The sequence below is a fragment of the Triplophysa dalaica genome, chromosome 13 (genome assembly GCF_015846415.1).
Source record: "Triplophysa dalaica isolate WHDGS20190420 chromosome 13, ASM1584641v1, whole genome shotgun sequence".
Lineage (NCBI taxonomy): Eukaryota > Metazoa > Chordata > Actinopteri > Cypriniformes > Nemacheilidae > Triplophysa > Triplophysa dalaica.
Window position 1 is genome coordinate 3,638,203 of NC_079554.1, and position 24,272 is coordinate 3,662,474.

A 24,272-nucleotide genomic window follows, 5' to 3' on the forward strand; every position below is an offset into this window, starting at 1 on the left:
TGTCTGATTAATTTCCTCTGTCTTTTGGACTGAGTGGGATTTGAGTTATTAAAGCCTGCACCATGTGCTCTTTACTCCCACAAGCACACAGGGGCAACTACTCCCGCTAATTAGAATCCCTCTCACACAGGTTTGCTTTTCCTGTGGCGCAAACATCACTGACCCCTGCTACGCTGGGAAGTGTGCCTGTTTTGCCGTTCTGTGGTGTGTCATTGTGTTTCCGTACATCGAACAGAGGAAAGGCATCCCGCTTATTTATGTAGGAAGGGAGAGGATGAGGGCTTGACATGTGATGTGCGCGCGTCTGCCTGTGTGTGTTTGTGTACATGTGTTTGGCAAAAAAAAAGAAGACAGAGATGAAAATACAAGCAGAGCTGATTGCACGCTCCTGGGAGTGTGTTCTAGTTTGATCCTGTCCTGCATGCTAAGGTTGACTTCATAGGTGCATTACTGCCACCTAGAGGATACGCTTATAATAGAAAAGTAACAGTAAGGCAGGGATAAGAAACAGGAAACCAGGTCCCATCGCATACGGTTCGGGTCTTTGAGCCGTTTTAGTCAAAATGTAATCAACAGCGCTACCAAATAGCTCAATTGTTGTCCATCACATACAGATTGATATCTGAAAGTTCTTTAACTTTCAGTCGGCTGCCAGTTCCATTTCTGTTTTATACCAAATCAATTAGCATAGAAAAACACAAGCCACGCCCCCTAGGTTTGTCATTGGATATTCCACTTCTGAAATATGTCATTTCCACTTTATTCTGAAATACTCAAGTAAAGACTACATTTGCACGATACTAACTTTCTCTGATTTCTACTGATACCGACTGAATTCATATTTCTTAACTTTCGGTGTGTTATTAATCCATATAATGACTATTAATATTGAACTGGTTTTGTTTCTTAACATTTTCGGCCCTGATAGTGTGAAAATGTTCTTTTATCGACCAATACGATTATTGGCCGATATATCTGTGCATCTCTAGTAGAGACGATCGACAACTTACGATTCACGGGGACTTTAAATGTATGATTTACATTTTACAGAAAACTGAATTCAAGTGCGGAGATGATAAACGGGCACCCATGAAATGCAACGATGAGGTCATGTGACAACAAATCAGAACCCCGACGGATTTATTGCCATTTTAATCAAAGTAAAATATAACATGAAACTTGACACAGTGGAAGTAGTGAACTACAGTAAAAGGGCCAGAAATAGCATTCTGTATTGTTCCAGAATAAAATAACATGATTATACTTAATAAATCACAATTTGTAAATCACAGATTAAAACCATCCATTGTTTACAAACAGTGTCAATATTTTTCTTCACTCTCCAAAAAAAAGTATCACTGTCCAAAAAAATCAATCTTACTCATGCCGTTAACATTAACATAGGCTACATGGCTTCAGCATTCACTGTAACTGACGTGACCGCACATACAGCGCCAGAACCCATTCAAGGGGTGAAATTGAATTTGCCTCTATGATTAGAAATGTCAGTGTGATGAAATGGCGCACAACTGCCAGAGGTTAAACATGGGAGACATCATTAAAGCAACAGACAAAAGCTTATTCTTCATTAATAGCGGACGAGAAAAGAGATGGAGGAGGAAAAAAGCGAGAAGGAAAGTTAGAGGTGAAGTGTTCCCGCGTATGCCGCGCCTTACTTGAGAGGCTGCCGGGCTACTGTGACATTTGAACATTTACCGCACCTCATTACAACTACTCACAGCTTATTAACCTGTGTCTGCTCACTGTGCCCATATATATCCCTCACTGTCACTCTCCACGTTCCCACCCTCCCACCCAAAAAACTAGGACATTTTTATGAATCACAACACGATGATTGGCTGGTTCAAGTGTACGTCTTGTCCTGTAATATGTACTTGGTACATTAGACAAAAGAGACAAAACCTCAAAATATTAATTTAAGGCGAATGAGCAAATGACAGAAAGATTTTTCATTAAAGCACCAATCCATCAATGCGTGTTTCTTTACTTGAAGTTTACGTGAAATCCATTTCATGAAATATACAGTTTTCATATTGATGTTAATTTACTACTTTCAACCACCATTGTATCTTTTCACAACTGCCAAACCACACAAAGAGGATTGTGGGATTTCAAAAGCATCAAAAGACCCACAGTTCCCTTTAAACATTGACTAGCTGGGACCATCTCAGAATACAAGATCATACGCCAACCTTCAGATTCACACCTTGATGCCTTTCTTCCTCAGACACTGCTACCTTTTTAAGATTTCGGACACAGCCGATCCCTCCACCTTGTTTCCAGAATTCCCATTGACCCTTCATGATGGAAAACCCACACAACGCCACAATAAGGTTGCATAACAGGGACACTCACGGTCATTGCACTGAGTGCCGGAGTAGGAGGTCATGGAGCAGTCACAGGTGAAGTTCTCCCACTGCTGGATGCATACACCCATGTTGGCACACGAGTCCTCTTGGCATGTGGTGCTGGGACCTGGTACAGTGGAAACGGGAACGGGATGAGTCAACAGTAATGACCGATTTCAACATGCATTCCTGTCACGCGCAGCACAGCCAAGACACATGCATGCATGCAAAGTCATTCATGGGTCAGCATCGATGCATTCACCCTGGATACCAAACAACAATGCATCTCAATTGGCTTTAGGAATCTTATTTTACGCTTCTTACACTACAGTTCACTACTGCACATAAGAACGGTCAAAATAAAATGAAACACTGAAGTTTGTTTATGCTATAAAACCTCATTCTCTTGTATCAGCATATCTGAAATGTGCTGGATGCATATTCTTGTATATGGGTAATTGCATTTGATTATTTGATACTTTTTTATTTGTTTTTCTCTGCTGTTGTGTCAGAGGCTCACCAGTTGAGAAACACTGCTAGACAAGTGAAACGACCATAAAAACAAAAACAAAACAACTTTCTAAGTAAAATATCTAAGAGACAATCCCGTATCTATGTCTTGAGGAATAAACAAAGCAAATAAAATTAAATATAATACAAACGACAAGATGATAAATAACTTGTAAACCATTTGTGATATCTATTTAAAGAAATATAAATATTTATTAATAATTAATTATTTTGGAGATGTTAGCTTGTTAATTGGATTCAGACCAAACAATTACAAATTATAGAAATAGCTGAAGAGGGAATGTAAACAATGGTGTTTACATTTGCTCCAGATTCTCCGAAACCACATTGTCGCATCAACTCCAGCATTTTACATCACCAACAAAAGAAAGCAACAGAATAAAAGACATGCATTACAGAAATAAGATCTCAGTTTGGATCTCTTCAAGGCGGATGAGTCTGTGCTGGCTGAAAGTGCTTCTATTGAGCCCAGAGACGCACTAGGATTTTTTTCTCATATTTCTGCCTTTATAATGATACATTCTTGGAAACACTACATTTTTTTGAAAGCATGCTTTTTGAACAATACAAATCAGAAATTACTGGAACGTCCATTATGAAGCATCCGTAGATCAGAACTATTGCCAAATTGCAAAAAAATCAAACAATGCGCTGGGACGCTACACAATGTCTTAATTTTAGGCTTGAGTGGTCTCCTTCTTTTTAAGTTGCAGACTAAAAAATATGTTTGAATTTGTAATATTATTTCATATTAATGTTTGTAATATAATAACATAAAAGCTCTGTGCAACTTTCAGCCAGATACGTTGTGTTTTTGTGTTTGTACAGTATAAGGCACAAAGGTAAATCCCTCTACCTTGCAGGTCAGCTTTAGTGAAGCCAACTTTGTTAGCAGGAAGGGACAGACAGAATTGGCAATAAAACAGAGGACAGTTAGTAAAGGAAAAAGTGTTCAAAGGAGAGTAAGGGAAAAGTGAAGGGAAAATGATTTTAGTCGGATGTGTTGAATATAAATTTGGTCATTAATGACTATACGATTTTTCTTTTTTCATTAATTATAAATCTCTAAAAACGACTTAGTTGTTATATTAAATTCACATGTGGTTACTGCTGAAGGGAAATTTGTTAACAAGCCTTTGACCATGGCACCATCTAGTGGCCACTGTGCTGGAAAGGTACAGATGTAAAATCAGGTTTGAATTTGAAAAGTTTAAACAGTTTGAAGGAGTAGTGAATACCTTCACAGCCGCGATCAATTTGTCCGCTGCGGAACAGAGCGTCGTTTATGAGATCAGGCAAACGACCGTTTAGATCCATGGAAGCCAAGCAGCCCTGGAAACCCTCACGAGATACCACCAACTTTGGCAGATTTTGGTACATGTTGGGCCCCAGACCGGCCACAAATAGATCGCCTGCAAATAGAGCAGAACAGTATGATAATGTATATATGTAATATTTACCCTTTACTGCATTTCTTCTTTTAGAAATGTATGTAATTGTGAGCTTGTACTTAGATGCTTTGTTACAGTAGATTCATTCTTAAAAAAGATGATTAATATAAAATATGTTGAGTAAACCCCTAATGTTGAGTATGACAATTTCCAAATTGTGGTCCAAAAACAACAACAACAACAACTATTATTCTATTTATTATTATTATAATTGTTAGAATTATTATTAATTACTTTATAATTCAAATGGATTAATACATAATAAATAACAATAATTAACATTTTATATTTTAAATATGTTAATAGTCAAGGAACGCTCCAGCTTTCCGGCGCCTTATGAATAGGGTTTTTTCTGAATGTCTAACTGTGAAGCTTTTTTACAAAAAGGTACATAAATAAAATATGATATAGCCTATACTTAACAACACGTTAACCTCTTCACAGTTTTTTCCACTGAGCAAAAAAGGTAAAGTGAGTCTGTGTCTCTGACCTTTCAGGTCTAGATTTTTTGCTCCATTGACCACCTGGCTGACAGACTTAGCGTCCACCTTGAGCGTGTGTGTGTTGCTGGCGTCTCGTGTGATCACCACATTGTGCCACTGGTTGTCATTTAGTGGATTGTCGCTGTTTCCCTTCAGAAGGCTTGGTCCGTTTCCCAGGTCAAACACATAGTGGATATACCTGATAAACACACACACACACGCAAACACACACAAACACAGAGCTCAGTACTGTCCACGCCCCTAAATCCACACAAGTGCACTTTACTGAAGCACACTCAGCCCAAGCGCACAAGCATACTGAGGTAGTCCACAATGAGACTGAGATGACCATGAGAGTGGACACTTGTTCTATAAAGCAAATGGATTTATCTTCTATTATACACTGTAAAAAAACTGTATTGTAAAGAATGTTACTTTCATATTTATCTGTGTACTGTAGAAAACTTTTAAATTACAGAATTCTACTTTTTACAGACAATCACATATTTTTGAAATACATATTTTTTTTGAAAACATGTAATTTTACATATTACAACTGTTATTTTACGGTATTTAACTGGCGCCCGAGCTGTCGTGATTTTTTATAATTTTACGTGATTTTTACAGTGAAATATGGTTAAAAAACTAATGATAGAAAAGGACTAGAAATTTACAAGAATAGCATAAAACCATGTAAGTTTACTTGTCAAAAATGTAATTTTACTGTATTTAACTGGTGCCCCAGATGTCCCGAAAATTGCCGTTTTTATGTGTTTTTTTTACAGTGAAATGCGGTAAAAACCTTGTCAAATTACAGAAAAACATTGCAAATTTTCACGAAGACCATTACTCCATGTACTTTCACGTGACAAACATGTTATTTTACAACGTTTTACTGGTGCCCAAGATGCCAGAAAATTATTGTTTTATACAGGATTTTTTTTACAGTGTAGGATTTGGATTTAGTTCAATTTAAGCTAACTTTAGATTCTTGTCTTAATCAGCTGAACATGATCTCCTGTATATTAGGTTCTTTAGGTCTCAGACAGTGGTTTCTACTGCACCAATCCTAATAATACTAACCTGAATGGTCATTGGGTAAAATCTGGAGTCTCTGGAAACTCCATTAGCTATTCACTCACCCTTTGACAAGCTCCACGGCAATGAAATCATTCCCGTCTCCACTGTTAAATAGTATAAAACCATCTCCCGAGGTGGTTTTAAACTGAAAGAAGAGGTGCATGGTACTGTAAGCCTGAAGCGTAGCGAGTCCCAGGTAGCTTCCTTTCGTCTTAAAGGTGACCGGGTCGGCCACGATGGAGCGCGTGCCAAAGCGAGCGTTGAGCTCGCAGAACTCGATGTCGCCGTTCTTGCACATGTCGATGTAGAGGAGGCCGTTGAATTTTAGGCCCTGCAAGTGACCGATGAAGTTGGAAGGAGCCGCAGAGGCAAAGCGCCGCTCGGTCAGGATACCGGTCTCAACGTTACTGAACTCCAGACGAGTGTGGTCACCATTCATCTGACCTGTGAAGGAGGAGGTGATATGCACAATAATTTCACCGGGACATCTTATGGCAGAAGCCGCTGATGTTTTATAGGGCACTCGTACCTTCTGCCACATCATCGTCCACCATGAGTTTGAGGTTTTTACCACGCCGCGTCACCCGAACCGAGTGCCACTCGTTGTCATTCAGCTTCAGGCCTGCGTACAGTGTCTCTGGGCCTTTACCTAAAGATGACGTGTCAGTTAGTGCTTACACACATCTCAGTTTTCAGTGCTTTAATTATGTCAAAATGTATAAAAAATCTTGTCAAGATCATATCGTAATATCTGAAAACAAGCATTCTTAAAGCAATAGTTCACACCAAAAAATAAAAACATTGTCATCATTTAGTCGCCCTCTTGTCATTTTAAACTTGTATGAACTTCTTTGTTCTGCACAAAAGCAGACATTTTGAAGAATGTTGGTAACTGAACAATGGCAGTGCCTATTCACTATAGACATAAAACTAATGAAAATTTGGGACCGCCGTTGTTCAGTTACAAAAATTTGACATTTGAAAGGTTTGAAATGACACGAGGGTGAGTAAATGATGACAGAATTTTCAGTTTTGGGTCAACTATCCCTTAAACAAATTTCAAACATCTGTGCTTTATATCAAAAACAGATCATAGATTTAAAAAATGCATAGTTTCACTGCTGTTACTCAGAAAAAGCCAGACAATAAGCAAAACAATGTGCTGTATGCCATCCAACTGTACTTTACATATTATTTCTGCAATATGTATATTGTTCACTCCCAACAAATTATCTATATGCATGAACTGGAGTACATGTAAAGCTATTTCCCATACAGCAAGTGCACTTAAGCTTTAAGACAATAAGACAAAAACAGTGATATTTCTTACACAAATATAATAAAGAAAGTAACCATATTTGTGTGGAATAAGAAAAAGGTAATAAATAAATACACACATTGTATGCAATGTGGTTTGTTTATGTGACGATATTTGAAAAAGTATAATTGCATATTGCATGCTTCCACATACTATTTAAAAAAGCAGACAGTATGTATTGCAGAGTATGTTATCCCTTAGTATTACCAATTATATTAATATTAACAAGATGTGCCACTGCCCTAACAGTGAATGGCGAGCAATGCAACACTCAATATGGTGCTCTAGCGACGGAAGTCCAGCCTTCCAATAAAACAAGTTAATCTTCAATCAGTGAAGACTGGTGATTCTCTGGGGCAGGGTTCTCATGAGCCGCTTGCCAGCCTGGGCGCAGGTGCAGAAGTTGAGGAAACCTCTAATAAGGTGATTTATAGCGCAATTTAAGCTTGGCAAACTGAAGTTATGAAACTGTTTATGTCATGTTTATTAATGATCGGATATATGCTGTTAAATTGTGATTTTAGAAAAATCTTCCTTCCCACTTTTAATAAGATTGGACTGTGGACTTGCTAAGACATAAATAGCTGCTCAGACGCGTTGGAAACATGGCTGCCGAATGGCCCGACTTCTGTTTTTTTACAGTGTAATATGGTAAACACGGTAAAATTTCGAAGAAAAGCGTGATAACATGTAATTTTACGCATTAACACGTAAAAATTTTATGGTATTTAACTGGTATCCCAGCAGTCTGAAAATTGCAGTTTTTTTATGTGATTTTAACACTCATCTCAATAATTTCTATACATTGCTGCCACGCCTGAGATAAACCTAAACATTGCAAATAACATCATAAGTAACAATTAATTACAGGTAAAATAAATACTACTCATACACATAATTCATTTTTGCAGAGCACTGATGAAGAAATTCCGCCATACCAAGATGGCAAATGACTTCTGTTAAAAGTCCAATCTAAATTTCATTAATGAAGTCATGCTTTTCCATCATTTCTTGATAAATGAGATTTCATTGTTATGGGTTTGCTGTGTGTGTTAAATGTTGTGTTGAAAATTGCCATCAGACAATAAATTAGCTCTTGTGCCCATAGACAGAGAGTCCTTTGACTTCGTTATAAACTCATAGGTTACCTTATATTAAAGTCATAGTTCACCCAAAACGAAAATTCTGTTATCATCTATTGACCGTCAGATTATTCCAAACCTGTATACATTTCTTTGTTCCGCTAAACACAAAGGAAGATCTTTGAAAGAAAATCAATAACCAAACAGATCTCATCCCCCATTGACTCACATAGTATTTATATTCCCAACTATGACAGTAAATTGGGGATGGGATCTGTTTGGTTACTTTTGAACGAAGAGATTTATACAGGTTTGGAACAAACTGATGGTGAATAGATGATTTTTTCAATTTTGGGGGAACTATCACTTTTACAAATGTGGCTTTATGGATTATATCATAAAACAATCAAGCTAAATTTCTTGTCACATTTAATTTGTATAGATTGTTTCATCGGACGTACGCGGCTGGCCGAAGTTGACTTCCGGTCTGTGCATATTTATTGTATCATATTTAACTATTTATATTAAAATAAATTGATTGTAATTTATAGTAATATTTTATTGTATAATAATTGTATGAAATAAAATCTAATTGTATATACATATTTCAAAATAACAATTTGTAAACTGAATTTGTGTTGCTTTGTCACATTTAGGTTTAGCCAAGTAATGGTTCTTCTACTGGTAACCCCAAATTATACTGTCTGGACTTACTTTTCCTTTGCTAGCTAATGTTATTTACTTAATTATACATATTTTTTCCTTGATATCAGAAATGGACTCTATTCGGGTGAGTCCCGAAATAAAGTTTGGATCAGAAAAGGATGCGTGCACAGTAACATGTATGTTGATGCTTTGAAACTGACTGATGACTAATGTGGTGATATGCTTCCACATTCTTTAGCTGCAGGTCATATTGTTTTTTAAATAAATATATTTATATTACGATTAACAAGCCAGAGAAACATGACCCCATTTACTGAATTCTTCAATTAAGATTCTTTGAAACCACCAAACTTCAAGGTGAACAACTGATTTAAATAAAAACAGTTACTTATTAAATAAATTAAAAGGGGTACAAGACTTGTAGGGAAAGGGAAACTTAAACTTAGTTCACCCAAAAAAGCCACCGTTCATCATTTACTCAACCTTATGCCTTGCAACACAAACTACAGTATGATATTTTGAATAATGTCTTTTTTTTCATTTGAATTGAGACATGCAAGCTCCAAATAGGACACGTTACAAATACAGTTATGTAACAGAAGATGCACAAGTGAAATGCGTTTAACTTGATACAGTTCGATTCTATAAAAACAGCTCATTCTTTAAGATATTCACTTTGTGAACTGCAAAAGAGAAAAGTCATCAAGTTTGTAAAAACATAAGGACGAGTAAATAAATGTTGATAAAAACTTAATTTGGGGTGTACTCTTGCTTTAATGTAAACTTGTAATGCAATGTAATGTAATGCAATTTAATTTTGCTTTAATTATTAAATAAGGTCAGTGGATCAGGAACTGGAAGCCTTTAGATGAGTAAGAGCAGTTACAGTAAAAAGAGCACCACAACATTACCATTTTTAACACTTTAACAGTATGTAAAACATGGAACAGAATCCACTACCAGTCAAAAGTTTGGACAATTCTTTAAAATAATACTTATAATTTCCATAAAAATAATTATGAGCTAAATGCTCAAATCCATTTTGTAGACAAAAATAAATCTTGCCCATATATGATTTAATACATTTCAACAACAAACGTTTGACCAGAAGTGTAGGCAAATTGTTCAAAAATGTCCCACCTGTGAGAAATAAATCCATTACACAACATCATTTCCTTTCCTAAGATTTCTATTCCTTATACTGTAGCATTCAGCTGAAACAATGTGAACGGTAAGAATAAAGTATGAAGAACAGATTGAGCACTTACTGGCGTTACAGTTTATCCTGCCACAATCTAGATGGGGGAGAACAAGTGACAGATGAAATCGCATCCTTCAAGGTTACAACTGCAGAAATCCAACAACAGAAACTCCACCTTCCGGGGACGAGCACATGGAGCAGCGGCCATTTTGAACTTACTCCCCAAAAACAGTTTATGCCAATTTCTTTGTCACACAGTGGCCCTGAAAAGTGTTAGGGCCTTAGTGACACGTTTTGGATACACTTAGAAATGTGTGAATGTTATTACATCATAAGTAAAATTTCACATCAAGTTGCATCCTTAAACAAATTATGCTACTTTTCCAAAGGGATTTTTTGAGAACGCATAACATTTTGTTATTAAACTTTGAACACACTTTCTGCTATGTTTAATTTAGTGTGATTTGTGCTGTCTGTCACCAAAACCACTTAGCTTGATGTTTTGTTCTTTAAAAAGGCATTCATACATTTTAAAGTGTGGCTTAAGTGTATGAATACTATACAACTGTTAAAGTTGTATGAAAAAAACTGTTCAAGTTAAAAAATTGTTTTCTAAAGCTTTTTCAGTAGCAGATCAAATGTTTGCCTTGTGGAATTTAAGGTGATATTTTTGCCATTTGATATACATAATGATTCCTTTAAAATGGCCGCCAACTCTAGGCCAAATGGATTCATCAACCCCCGATTTTATTTTTGTTAATTTAGTTTTTGCCAACTTTTTTTTTTATATATATTCAAATGTTTAGCCTATAGACGCCAACAGGACAAATATCTCTTAGCAGGTTGCAGATTCTTGAAATAACTGGTTTGTACTCTGGGTTGGAATCCATACGGCCATTTTCATCATGTGCTGTCAACCACAACAGAAAAGTGGAAGCAAACAGCCTTGGTCCAAGAAGCACCAGCACCATACAGCGGTCAACCCTTCGACAGACTTCTTACATGTTTTCATAAAATACAGACAGATATCAGACATCAAGATCAAACTAGTCTGAAGAACGCTGAATGTTCTGGCGGTTATGCATATTTATACCAAACAAATATGTGTATGCTAAATGGCTTGAATAGAAAATAAAAATTGGCATTGAAAATCAACTTAATAATGGGATTTAGTACCAACAGTACTGAAATGTATAATGATGTTGCAAAATATTTCAGATGTGAGCCCTTTTGATGTGTTGCATATGAAATGAGGGTGCGTGTGTAGTGTGTTTACTGTATGTTCAGTGGTCACCAGCTGCAGGTAAACTGGGTGCTCTGGTCTCGGGCTGTTAGCTTACATGGCCGCAGGCTAAAGGCCTTTGAAGGGGTGAGTACCATCTTTGAATGAGGCGCAAGAAATGCATTTAAGGGGGCGAGGGATGGGAATTGGAACTTTCCTGATAGCATTAAAAAACTGTTGTACAGTATATACACAATTGATTGTTAAAACCATCTTACCGTGAGACCAGAGGCAAATGCAAATAGTATGTCTACATCGATAAGGGCTGGGTGATCATTTAAACCATTTATTTATTATTAATGAATATAAAATATATTGCATTCATTTTAACACACATTCCCATTTTGGTTGTAATATTAAGGAAAGTCTTCAAGAAATATGACACATTTTTACAAAGCGAATGCATAAAGTTACAGATTCGCTAACATTATTTATGTATATAACCAGATACTATAAAACTGAGTTTAAATAACGAAGATTATGAAAAGTCTTAAAATGATAAATGTTCACCAAGATTGCCCAGCCCTAATATGAACAGTTGTGTTATTTGTCTAGGGCTGTTCCACGATTAATCACTATTAATCACATCCAGAATAAACGTTTGTGTTCATGCAATAAATGTCTGTGCATTGTGCATATTTCGGTTGTATTGAATTTATAAACAAATACTAATACGTGTATATATTTAGGAAATATTTGCATGTATATATTTATATTAGTTTAATTATTTGATTAAAAAATATACATTTATTCATTTTTATCCTTAACATTTTTTATACATGTAAGTGTGCGTCTGTACAAATACAAAATTGACATGCATAGTTGCACATACATATATTATATTAATGCAAACTTTTATTTTGGATCGTGATTAATCGTGGAACACTTCTATGTTTATCAGTGTTTCTTTGTATAACTGCACTAACATGCTGGTTTTTAAAACACTTTCTGTGTCAGTAACTTCATGAGGATGTCTATGACAATGGCTGGTGCAGATGTGTCGTATAGATCATGATGTCAGAGGTTACGAGAGACGGCGATGAGAGCTAGTCCGTCCACATCACTCGCAAACAAAACAAGAGAACAATAAACAGGAGCAAAACATGCAGATCAAGAAATAACACTGAAGTGTTGGAGAGATGATGACTTGCATATTTGACGAACGGACGATTGAGAAACGAGAATGATAGAGAGAGAGAGAGAGAGAGAGAGCACTTAAGTATTGTGGTATACGATACCTAAGTTGACGGTCAGTTTGACACGGCCGCTGTCCAGCTCCAGACGCAGTGTGTCTGCGGACTCACGTGACGTGGCTGCCATCAACAGACCAAAGGCACGCTGGGACATAAAACGCAGAGACACGTCCTCTGCTTCTGTATGTGTGACCGTGGGCATCACCACCTTCATATACATACTGCCATCATAGCTCAGGATAGACGCCTCTGTGAAAAGAGTGAATAGTATTCACTTAAAATTAAACAACAAATTCAAAATATGCAACAAAAAAAGAATGACTTCATGCTACATCGATTTTAACAATTTTCACATCAATTATTGCAAAAACTATTTTAAACAAATCTTTTATTATAAAATAAACTGTACTAATTTATTTGCTCAAATGTAATGCTGCCACCCTGTTTGGCCTTCCTGCTTTTGTACCAGATAAATATTGTTTGAAACTTGACATTAAAGACGGTTTCATTTGGACGGACTCGCTTGGCCCGAAGTTAACTTGGTTAAAATATAACAATTTATTTTAAATGTAATTTATATTTACATTAATTATGATCATTATTTTTAGAAAAAGGATTATGTTAAATTAAAACTACTCAACAGTTATTGATTCTTTGCGGAGGTCTACCGGAAATTAATTATTTTATTATTACTTTTATGTTAAAGTCCGTATTGACTGAAAATTATGAGGAACTTTGAAACTAAGTTCTTAAAACTTGGACTCTCAGAAACCTATAGTTTCAAACTAGCTTCCCCAATAATATTAGAAAGACATTAAACCAGAGGCATACTTACTGTACATGCTTGACAATAGTACTTACGTAACGTTTTATAAAATACGAAAAACGAAATCAAAGTAAACATTTATAAAGGCATACATATACATTACTCCTTCAAGATGTACCTTTTGGGAAAAAAATGTTTTACTTATAACTGTATAATTTTAATATAGCATAATTTTAAATTAGAATTGTATGTATGCTAAATACATGAAAAATGTACAACAATCATAAAAAAATCTACAATCTAACTCACAGTTTAGCAAAACTACTTAATTTTACTCAAACACAGGCGTTTGATGCATGCGCATTGTGACAAATCACAATACCTCTCCTGGCCTACGGGGACCATAAAGTATCGAATTAAATGAATCAAAAATCACAATTTTAACCAACCTTTTGTTATATAAGAGGGAATCATATTCATGCGAACATCATGTAAGTGTCAGAACTGAAAATGCCTTGTTACCGAGATTACAAATGTGATATTGACAACAGGCCCAGCAAAAGCCAGGTTCTGGAATGCACCTATCTATAACGACATTGATAGTTTGAACACCTTCTTCATAGAAAAATATCAAGGACTACTTCTCTAGCCCCGCCCACTGGTTCGCGCATGACAATTCTGAAGTAACACAAGGGGCGGAACCAGATAGAGCGAGCAAGCAATAAACTAACATTCTGTTTAAGATAGCTAAATATTGTGCCACCCCTGGTAGTGGAAGAATACAGTCGCTGTATAACCATTGGAAGTTCCAGCACATGTAGGAAAAACATGGAGCGTTTGTTCGTTTCATTTCTTGAGGATTCCTTCGTGAACAAGGCACAAGACACTGAATTTGTGGAGAGACTAAAATTAAAAAGCAGTGCCATCAATGTTGGATGCGATAGGAATGGCGCAGCAATCTTATGTGAGGGAAACTTTTTTGTACTATGCGTCACTATGCTTTGTTATAGATAGCTTGATGTGCCCTGAGCACTATTCACATGATATTAGTATTACTTGATGACCTATAGACATTTGAATTAATTGCAGAGGTTGTCTGTGATCTTAAGCCCGTGCGAATAAGCGATCTCTTTGATGTGGCGGGCTCATATATAATTTTTTAAGGTTTTATCCACCATTTGCGAATAATGGTGAATAATTATTTTGGGTGCTGGGTGATATCCATAAGTTACCAAGAGTCTCCCGTTTGTTTATTTATCATGGAAACTTTCGTAACATTTGAGACCCGTGATCGCAGTGATCTTTTACTTTGGTAGTCTAGAGGGTGATCAATTTATGACAGAAATGTAATTTTTGGCTGAATTATCCACATAATAATATGTAATTACTGTATACAAAATATCTCTTCTGTCTGCAGAGAAATACCTCCAATGACTAGAGAGGTGCTGTTTTCACATCTCTAACATACACAGTATCCTTTTATTTTCAGCCTGAATGCTACCTCGCAGAGCTAAAAGGAGCTTCTCAGAAAATGGATTAAAAAAGGCAACCAGCCGTGAAATACCTGCATAGAGTTTCAGTGGTGAAGAAAAAAGAATGAGCCATTGGCTGATAGTAGCTGCTGCCTTTGTGTAATGATGGAAGTGACGGCGTTTAACAGCCAAGCCGTTGTGCAGAAAATAATGTGAATTACACACATGTTCAACGGCCAGAAATGATAGAACACCTTAAACAAATGACGAACAAATAATTTGAAGGTCCCCCTAAAAATAGGGGGAGGGCCATGCACCCCAAAGCCCCCCCAGACCACGCCCTGAGTGAACTATCCCTTACCTTATTCGGTCTTAATGCAAACTTGCTGTTAAAGAGCAATCTGTTTCATCTGTATAAATCTAATTTGGCTATGTTCAAGCACAAGTGCTTAAAAAACAACAGGGTTGTGTTCAAGCGACTCTATTAGCATGCATTAATTCCCAATTACAGCGGCCAATTCATCACATATTTGAAACCTAGCGTCCCTGCTTCTGCTGTTACACACCTGCTGAGTGTCAATGGAGCTCTTAAGCATTAATGAAGAGCCTATTAACCCCCTGTCTGGATCCGCAAACTCTTCTCTTAAACAGTCTATCTAAAAGCAAACCACACAGACACTATTGCCAGGGTATGTTAAAACTGTTCGAACTGTGTGTACGCAAATAAGGCACAGCACAGCTGGATGTGTTTTCAGGGAGATATCAACAGATCCAAAGCTCATTTTGAATGATAATGAGGACAGAGGCATTTTCAAAGGGCCTTGCAGGAAATGAAAGTCATCCACACTTTACATAATTACCAACTAAATCGGCAATGACGACAGGGGTGGGGTTTATTAGCTGCGATACTCTCCGCCTGCCGACTCTAATGTGAGAATCACACTCACCCGCGTTAACAGGTTAAACAAGATTTTATCCTCCCCGACAGCTGCGTGAAGAATATTTCACGGTGGCCCAGAGTTCGACTACACAACAAAATTTACAAAGCAAACCAAATTTAACAACACAGTTAAAATGTTTGGGGCCATGTCTGGGGGGGAGTTTCCCCACCATATATACCAAGCTGACGATATAAAAAATTAAATACATCCCATTTGTACAATCTAATGTATAATCTGTCAATTTAATCACAGAAATCATATCAAAATGCTGCATGCAATGAACTATGGTTGTATACATTGTTGCCCAAGCAGAATATCTGATTGCTCCGCTCCAGTCGAGCCAGGCAAGTACCGGGTCTGTTTTATCACAACACAAATTCTTTCTAAAAATGAAAAAAAAAAAAACTTAGACAAAAAAATAAACAGAAAATTTGGACTATTTGGTCCAATTAAGTGGAACTTCTTCCCTCTAGTGGTCAGAACGAAGTATTAACGATTTAATTGTGGTTTCCATCTCAGGCTGAGATTGCTCTTTCAACATAATCTACCAGTAAATATTTTTATTCTCAATAGAACAATTTTTTAGATTAGATTAGATTCAATTTTATTGTCATTACACATATACAAGTACAGTGTAACGAAATGTAGCTTAGGTCTGACCAGAAGTGCAATTAGCAAGTGCAGGATATACAGTGTGAATAAATACAGAATACAATATTAGGAACTGCAATTACAGGAAATAGCAGATTTAAACGTGTAAAACAATTTAAATATTAATAGTTTCAAACAGCCCTATTGCACTTCATTTGTCATTAAGCATTTTACATAATTATATTAATTTATTTTATAAATAAAATACATTTTAAACTGGTTTGCATCTGGCCATATCTGGCGTTAACTCATGACTAGTTAGGCCAAGCTCCCCTGTGACATCATGCACGTCCCACAAACAGATCATGTGACTTGTTCAGAGTATCACAGTAGCCAAAGTGGAGCACACATCTACAATCCAATAGGGAGGATTTTCACCTTCAAAGAGGCAGATTTTCTAAAAATCCCATTCACAGAACTGATACAACCCCAAACAGAATGGCAACCCATAGAAACAACATGTATTGTTGAATAGCTTACTCAGAATTAAATTTCGTTCATCGTTTATTCACCATAATGTCATTTCAAACTTGTTTGACTTTCTTTCTTTCTTCTGCAAAAAACAAAAGACGATATTTTTTAATATGTTGGAAACCAAACAACATCGGACCCCAAACAACCTGGACACAAAACAACTGAGACATTTCTCAGAATACCGTCTTTTATCATCAACAGAACCAAAGAAGGGTTTGAATAACATGAGAGAATAAATGATGACTGAATATTTATTTTTGGATGATTTATACATTTAAACATACCCTGGAGAAAATAAATTTCTTAATATTATTAATATTAATTTTTTTAAACCCACCATGTCCTGGACAACAGAAAATCAACAATGAGTTTTCAGAGGATTTTATTGGTTACAAAACACCATCCCCTGTCAACATCACAGCTGCTTCACACTGTGAACAGAAGAGGGCAGTAGAGGCCAAAGCATATACGGTATTCAACTCTTCCATTAGAACCCAGATAGAAAGAAATGGACTGAGGGTAAGATATGTGTGTGTGTGTGTGTGTGTGTGCGTGTGTGTGTGTGTGTGTGTGTGTGTGTGTGTGTCTCTATGAAAGAGAGAGAGAGAGGGTAGAGAAATCTTAATACAGGTCTGTTACCGTAACCTTAAGAAGCACATTCTCTGTCTCTGACTCTCTCTTGCCGGAGTGTTGTCAATTTCTCACATGACTGCTTGCCGAAAGCCACATTTCCTTGGCCATGTGGGTGAACATATGTGTGTGTGTCAGGTTTTACTTGTCCCCACTAAAGGCATACAAACCTATACTACACAGCAGGAGCCTACATTGTGGGGTCCCCAAGGGAAACGTTACCCATGCAACAAAAAATTGGGTGTACTATATATTCACACTACTATATATATATTTTAATTGCTGGTCATTACTTGTCAATGTTCATTTTACATTTTATACCATCTTGCGCCACGTTTTTAAGTTTTGTTTTATATATTTTATAACACATCCCAAGACTGTTCTGTTCCATCTAAATAAATGATAGGTTAATGCAGAATCTTTGTAGATGCAGGTTGTTCAAAAAAAATCAAGTGAGAAAAAGAAAAACATAAATATTTAATACAGTTTGTGTATTAAATATTTGTGGAATGAACTAATGTTTTTCTCTTATTCAGTACAGTGTGCTCAAATGGTGACATAACGTCTGTTTATTTAAAGGGACAGTTCACCTACAGTTAAAACGTCTTTCATCATTTACTCTCATATCCTTTATATCATCCCAAATCTATTTCTTTCTTTCCTCTGCAGAACACAACAGAAGATATTTGGAAGAACTTTAGTAATTAAACACTGACAACCACTGGCTTTCATTGAGACAAAACCTTGAGATCACACATAAGAGGGTCACATACAGTTTAAATGACATGAACATTTTTTATACATCTTTTTGTAATTACTCCAACAATGATTTCAGACATCTGTGCCCATGTTGCATTATTTGTGAGCTTTACATGCACGATGACGTCTAACGTCCCCGCCAAAGCAAGTAGTCGCTTTTAGCAACTTCTTAGCAACCACCGTTTTCAAGACACAATAAAGGTTTAAAAAATCACAAGTTGGTCATATTTGAAAAATGTTTAGAGTTTTTTTTTTACCACAGACCTTATTTCAGTCGATTTTACAAAAAACCCATTAAAAAACCCATAGACTTTGGGGCGATGGAACCGGAAGTCCTAAAATACAAAAGGGGTTTGCATACAAGCGTACTCTATAAATCCAGTGCGACGTGAGCTGTCTCAGTCTCTTAGCTGTTCACTGGCTGGAACTGGTTACTATAAGCTCATAGTGACTACATCTCTGACTGCCTGCCTGAGATTATTCCGAGAGTAGCCCAAAGCTCAGCTGGAACAGCTCTGTTACCATCACTAATCTACAAAAACTGTTATAATGTACAATCACAAAAACAACACAACAGAAAACATGGTTTTCAAAGAGGTTACAACGTTATTAGTCATTGTAACACTGTGTCTAGAGTGGACGCGACACAACAAAATACATTAGAAACGCATAAGAACATTATAATTTTCAATTTTGTCCACACTGGATGTTGGTGTAGACACGGTGTAACATTACTCTCTGGTCATAGAATCAATGTCTGAAAAGGGAAGCCAAAGCAATTTGATCGCCACCTGCTGGCTGGCCGCAGTATAGGTCATAAACCCCACCCACTCCATGTAAATGAACGGGAATCACATCAAACTAAAAAATCTATTTCACTTCAAATATGTTTTTGCCAAAGATGTTTTCTGTCATTTTAGTTACATCATGTAGTGCGTTCAAGTGTTCGTTTTCTTCAAACATGTTTGGTTTGATCAGTTATAAGCCAAAAATAGGCTTGGTGATTTCTTCATTTACGATTGAGTCATATGGGACGTCCACCTCCCATTAACTACATACTGTGGCTTCGAATGACATCATCTGCGCAAGTGGCCATGTCTCGGACATTTTGGCTTGATTCTACAGTGTAAGTAAATGTTATACATCTTTTAACGGTCAATGACTCTGGTCCATCACAACATTCAGAGGTCTGAAATTGTAATATCCAGGTACTTCCAGGTCAAGTCAATATCCCCCAAAAAATTGTGTCCAACTTTTTATGTAGTGATAAGCAGGATACACAATATATATAAAGTATATACAATATATGTTTACACAACACCATATTTTTACTTTCATGGTAATTTTGGTCCGTTCTGAAGCTCTTTATTTAACTTTTTATATGATTTGAGTGGGAAACACTATCCACATTCTCTTACATTTCCAAGAAAACCATTAGTTGTTTTTTTCCAAACGAGAAGAATCAAACAAGAGATTTCGTCTTTAAACTTGCATTGACTACTGCCCACAGACGCCAGCTTCATTATTCTTCTTTGTTCAGATGTAGAAAGTCTTTGTCAGTAAATGACATGTGGAACAAAAGGCAAATGGCAGCGAATGAAGATGAAGCTTTTTGTTTGCAAATGTGCTGGCCTTTGCATTTTCATAGCCGATAACAGCATCTCTACCCTTGATTAGAATAATAAGCTCTGCTTTACAGCTCTCCAACGCACGTGTCACCCTGGAATAAAGGGGCTTCTTTTAAAGTAATTCATGTGCTCCACCTGAACCGCAGAGAGTGTGAAGATAAATGACTGCTCAAATATTGAGCTGTTATCTGGATTTCAGAGTTATTCATGAAATTCCATAACAGTGATGGTTTTTGATGAAACAAGATGACTTAAAGGGGTCATATCGTGGAAAAACCTCTTCATAGTTCACTTCTATATTTTTTTAAAGAAAAAGCTATGCTGGGTTCAGAGTACATAATGTGAGCCAATTAAACGTTTTTGAGGCTTCACAGTGAAATGACAGAAAGACTAGCGTTGTTTTTTGTTGGTCTTTCAACGGGGGGGTATGCTAAATAGTAATAAAATAGATAAAAGTGTGTCCCCTTAAAATACATTGTAGAGCTAGGGTTAGGGTTTGAGGTAGAACAATTAAAAACGGACTCCTAGACAGCTGTTAACAATAGTAAACCTTGTGTAATGATGTGCACGTTAGAAGATAAAGCTGAATAACAAGAGACATTCCATTGAAAAGAGAGACGGAGCCATCGAGCAGGAACTTTGCAGTGTCAGTGAGGATGTCTGCTGAGATCAGTGTCACAATGAAGGTGTTTGTCAGCCTGAGGAAAAGATGAATGCTCACACCTCTTCTCTTACACACCAGGTGTGTGTGAGAGAGAGAGCCAGAGAGAAACTGGGCTATTTTATTTTAAAGTTTTATTTTATTAAAGTTTCCTCTTTTTCTAAAATCTGCCACATTATACTTGTATCCCCTCTCCCAAAAAGGAAGCAGTAACAGTGAGGATGATTTTTGCATGTGGCCAATCGACTACCTGTCCATGTAGAAGACTGCTGTGTTTAGTGAGATGATGGAATGAGATGTTGCTTTTTAACACAAAAGTCTATTTATTTGTGATGAGAGCAAAGTAATAAAGAAAGCATAAAGTTTAATATCTTCCGACATACAGTATCTAATTAAAACCTCCTTAGGACATAATTTCCCAGCAGGGAAGCTCTAATGTCAATGAAATGTCACATTTGTCATGTTAAATCAATATTTTTGGGGTTAAACATAGTTTGTGTTGTTTTCTAAATTAAATGTATTACTGTAAATCTATCTAAATCTAATCTATTGTTTATACTCAGTGTTAAGGTAGAAAGAATATCAGACGATTGAGCTCATAAGGACTTTAAATACTGTTTTATCAACAACATTTGGCGATGGGCTTAAATGAACACTGTTACCCACTCAACTTAAACGTCCATTTCCCATTTGATAGATAAACTGCTAATACTACATTTGATGAACTGGCAAAACAAAATTGTATACTAAACTGCATTAAAATGGTTCTTAAAACATTGTATCATCGTTTATTACTGTCTGAAATGATTTTTGTTTCAAAAATGCATCATTTTTAAGTATACAGTTTTAACTGTACGTATCTATTAAGTCATTCGTTTTTTGTGTTGCCTTCTATTATTCAGATAATTTATCATCTTCAAACTAATTTTTCACTTTTATAGGGTATAATAGTTTTATGAGGTTCATGATTTTGTGACGGATGTTAATGAGTATATACTTGTATATACTAATATTAATGTATTTCACTAACAATCCTTCTTTTCAATTTTTACTCTTTTACTTTGTAATAATTTGTCCACAAAAAAGCATTGTAATTTAGTTTTGTATTTTATTTTTGTTGTTTTGGGAAAGGGTTTTATATCTGCCTTGCGTGATGACGTCATTTCGGGTAAACTCACGCTGCGTCCTCAGATCGCTTTGAGCATGCTGAGGAGAGGTAAGCAATTAGCGGTGCTTTCTCAGCACATGTCTGTAAAAGTTTATAAAAGTTTGATTAAGGCAACGGCATGCAGTAATATTGTTGTTCACAGTGTTATGGATGGATTGTATTAATGGTTTTATTACCGAGTACAGCGGTTTGAGTATGTGTGTGTGCGTCAACAGAATGTTGTGACTAACAGATAAAATAACTGCTCTTAATCTGTTTAGGTGAAAAGTTACAGACGCAACATCTATTCATACTGTACTCTCTTTAATCCATCCAGGTATGATTAAATCTGTTTTGTTTCTTATTACATCCATTTTGTGTCGATTGTTAAACTTTCGTGATTGATTTAAAACTAGCTGCAGGAGATTATATTGCATGTTTAGATAAGTGTTTGAAACAATTCATTTTGCGCTTTACGCGCTTTGTAATGTGTTTTTGGCATTTTGTTTTGATTTATCCATGTGATGTGTACTCAGATCGCTTTGAGCATGCTGAGGAGAGGTGAAAAGTTACAGACGTAACATCTATTCAGACTGTACTCTCTTTAATCCATCCAGGCCTCATAATAAAATCTCCATCAGCAACAGTTCCAGTTGTTTCTTTTCGTATTCTGTTACACAACGCAGAGTAGTAATAAGCAACAAGTACCAGCCGGTTACAATTTAAAACGAAAGATTTAATCTCGCTGATATATAGAAGCAAACATCTGTGTGGACTAGATAGTATCAAATACTTTTACCTTAGTTAAAAATGTTTTTTTCTGTGATTCACTACAAAAGTTGCTCAACATTTATTTTATTTCCAATGAATTATAAGCAACTTCGCATCAGAAGCTGTTGCAAGCCAGAATTAAACATCTATCGTCTACATAAGCACTTCAGCACATGTCCTAACTGACAGGTCAAATAAACAAGTTTAAAACTTTCATTTGCACGTGTTCACTCACAAAACACATCTACAATGTAATTTGCACAGTTCATTCTGTGAATTATTATGAAAACATTATACATATAAACGCATATTCCTGCATTTTCAACTCAGTGCTGTTTAACTTGTCAGCTCTTTTCAGACCAAGTAATTTCTAATCCCACCGTGACTGTTTTATGAATCTGGCTTTGGGGTTCAATGAATAATCATGAGGAGAAAGTGTATGTAACCCAATGAAATCGCTTGAAATCGTTGCTTTGTTTCCCACTAAAACAAAAAGTGGGAGGAGAAAAGAGCTTTTTCAAGCATACTCCAGTCTCTACATACAAAATGTCACCACAGCACGAGTGCACATCGAACACTTCCAGCTCACATCAGTCAGCACCAGGCCGTATCCCAGCAGGGCGGCCCCAGAATCATGAAGGGACCTTAGATAACAGCTGGCTGCGGCGGTCAGGTTCGGCATTAACATGTGACTGCGTGTTCTTGACTGCAGGTGGAATAGTAGATACAGCGGGACAAGAGGCATGTTAACACATCTACATACACACATACACACGCGCTCGTGCACACACGAGCCTCCCAGCCCTTCCAAAATAGAGTGTTCTTCAGGATTCAGGCAAGGTTAACATGATGAGACAGCTCAGCTAACCAATGCCTCAGAGATTCCTCCTTACATTTAGGAATGGCCTCTCCTGTGGTTCATTATTGCAATGCATTGTTTAATGCACCTCTGCTTTTATGGAGGACTGTGCGTGACTGTGATACACTTATCCTCTATTGAGTCATGTTGTGAGAAGTTGTGAAATTATGTTGTGAGAGGGCCAGGTTAAGCTACTAATTTGTGGTTGACACAGAGATATTTCGATAGCATGCTGGTAGCTTACATAAAATCATACTTGAATGCATTCACATAATGTACTTTCCTAGTCTTATTGTGCATGATTCTTTGGTGCACACTTTGCACATAACTACAAAATATCAGGGCTTCACCGCACGGCTATAATTGCAATTAATTCATGATAACTCTTTTATCTGTGTTAAAAGTAAATAAATAATGCTATCCGTCAAATACATATTTACTTTGGATTTTGACAAAATACTAGCATAGGAAGAAAGAGAGTTCACGGTTATTAGTAATACAAAGTATATTTAAACAATATGTGATAATTTAATTTTAATTATGATATTATTTTCCAAAACATGTGATTTCGCCACCATCTACCTTACCTGCCAAATAACAGTAATATTAATAATAATATTAATAATAACAATAAGTATTATCATTAATATTATTATTAATATAACAACAATAATAGTTTAATGATGGTTTCATTATTTTTAATAACAACAACAACAATAATAATAATGACAATAATAATATTAATATTATTAATAATTAAATATTGCTTCTTTAACTAGCTCAAGTTCACACTTTTTCACAAGTCTATGGTGTCCATAGTGTTTCCTGAACCATCTGCTAGACCTAAAAAAATTGCGG

At 36.2% G+C, this 24,272-nt stretch overlaps 1 protein-coding gene across 1 annotated transcript in view; it reads right to left on the reverse strand.

Moving 5' to 3' along the window:
* The window catches only part of nrxn3b (neurexin 3b), a 248,514-nt gene that overhangs the window by 147,278 nt on the left and 76,964 nt on the right, over positions 1 to 24,272 (reverse strand). Inside the window, exons 10-17 of the mRNA XM_056763675.1 lie at positions 12,701 to 12,904; positions 10,248 to 10,274; positions 6,443 to 6,562; positions 5,976 to 6,357; positions 4,842 to 5,032; positions 4,139 to 4,312; positions 3,757 to 3,783; positions 2,377 to 2,496 (exon numbers count right to left, since the gene is read on the reverse strand). Of these exons, the coding sequence (XP_056619653.1) occupies positions 2,377 to 2,496; positions 3,757 to 3,783; positions 4,139 to 4,312; positions 4,842 to 5,032; positions 5,976 to 6,357; positions 6,443 to 6,562; positions 10,248 to 10,274; positions 12,701 to 12,904 (1,245 nt within the window). The remainder of the gene's footprint in view (positions 1 to 2,376; positions 2,497 to 3,756; positions 3,784 to 4,138; positions 4,313 to 4,841; positions 5,033 to 5,975; positions 6,358 to 6,442; positions 6,563 to 10,247; positions 10,275 to 12,700; positions 12,905 to 24,272) is intronic.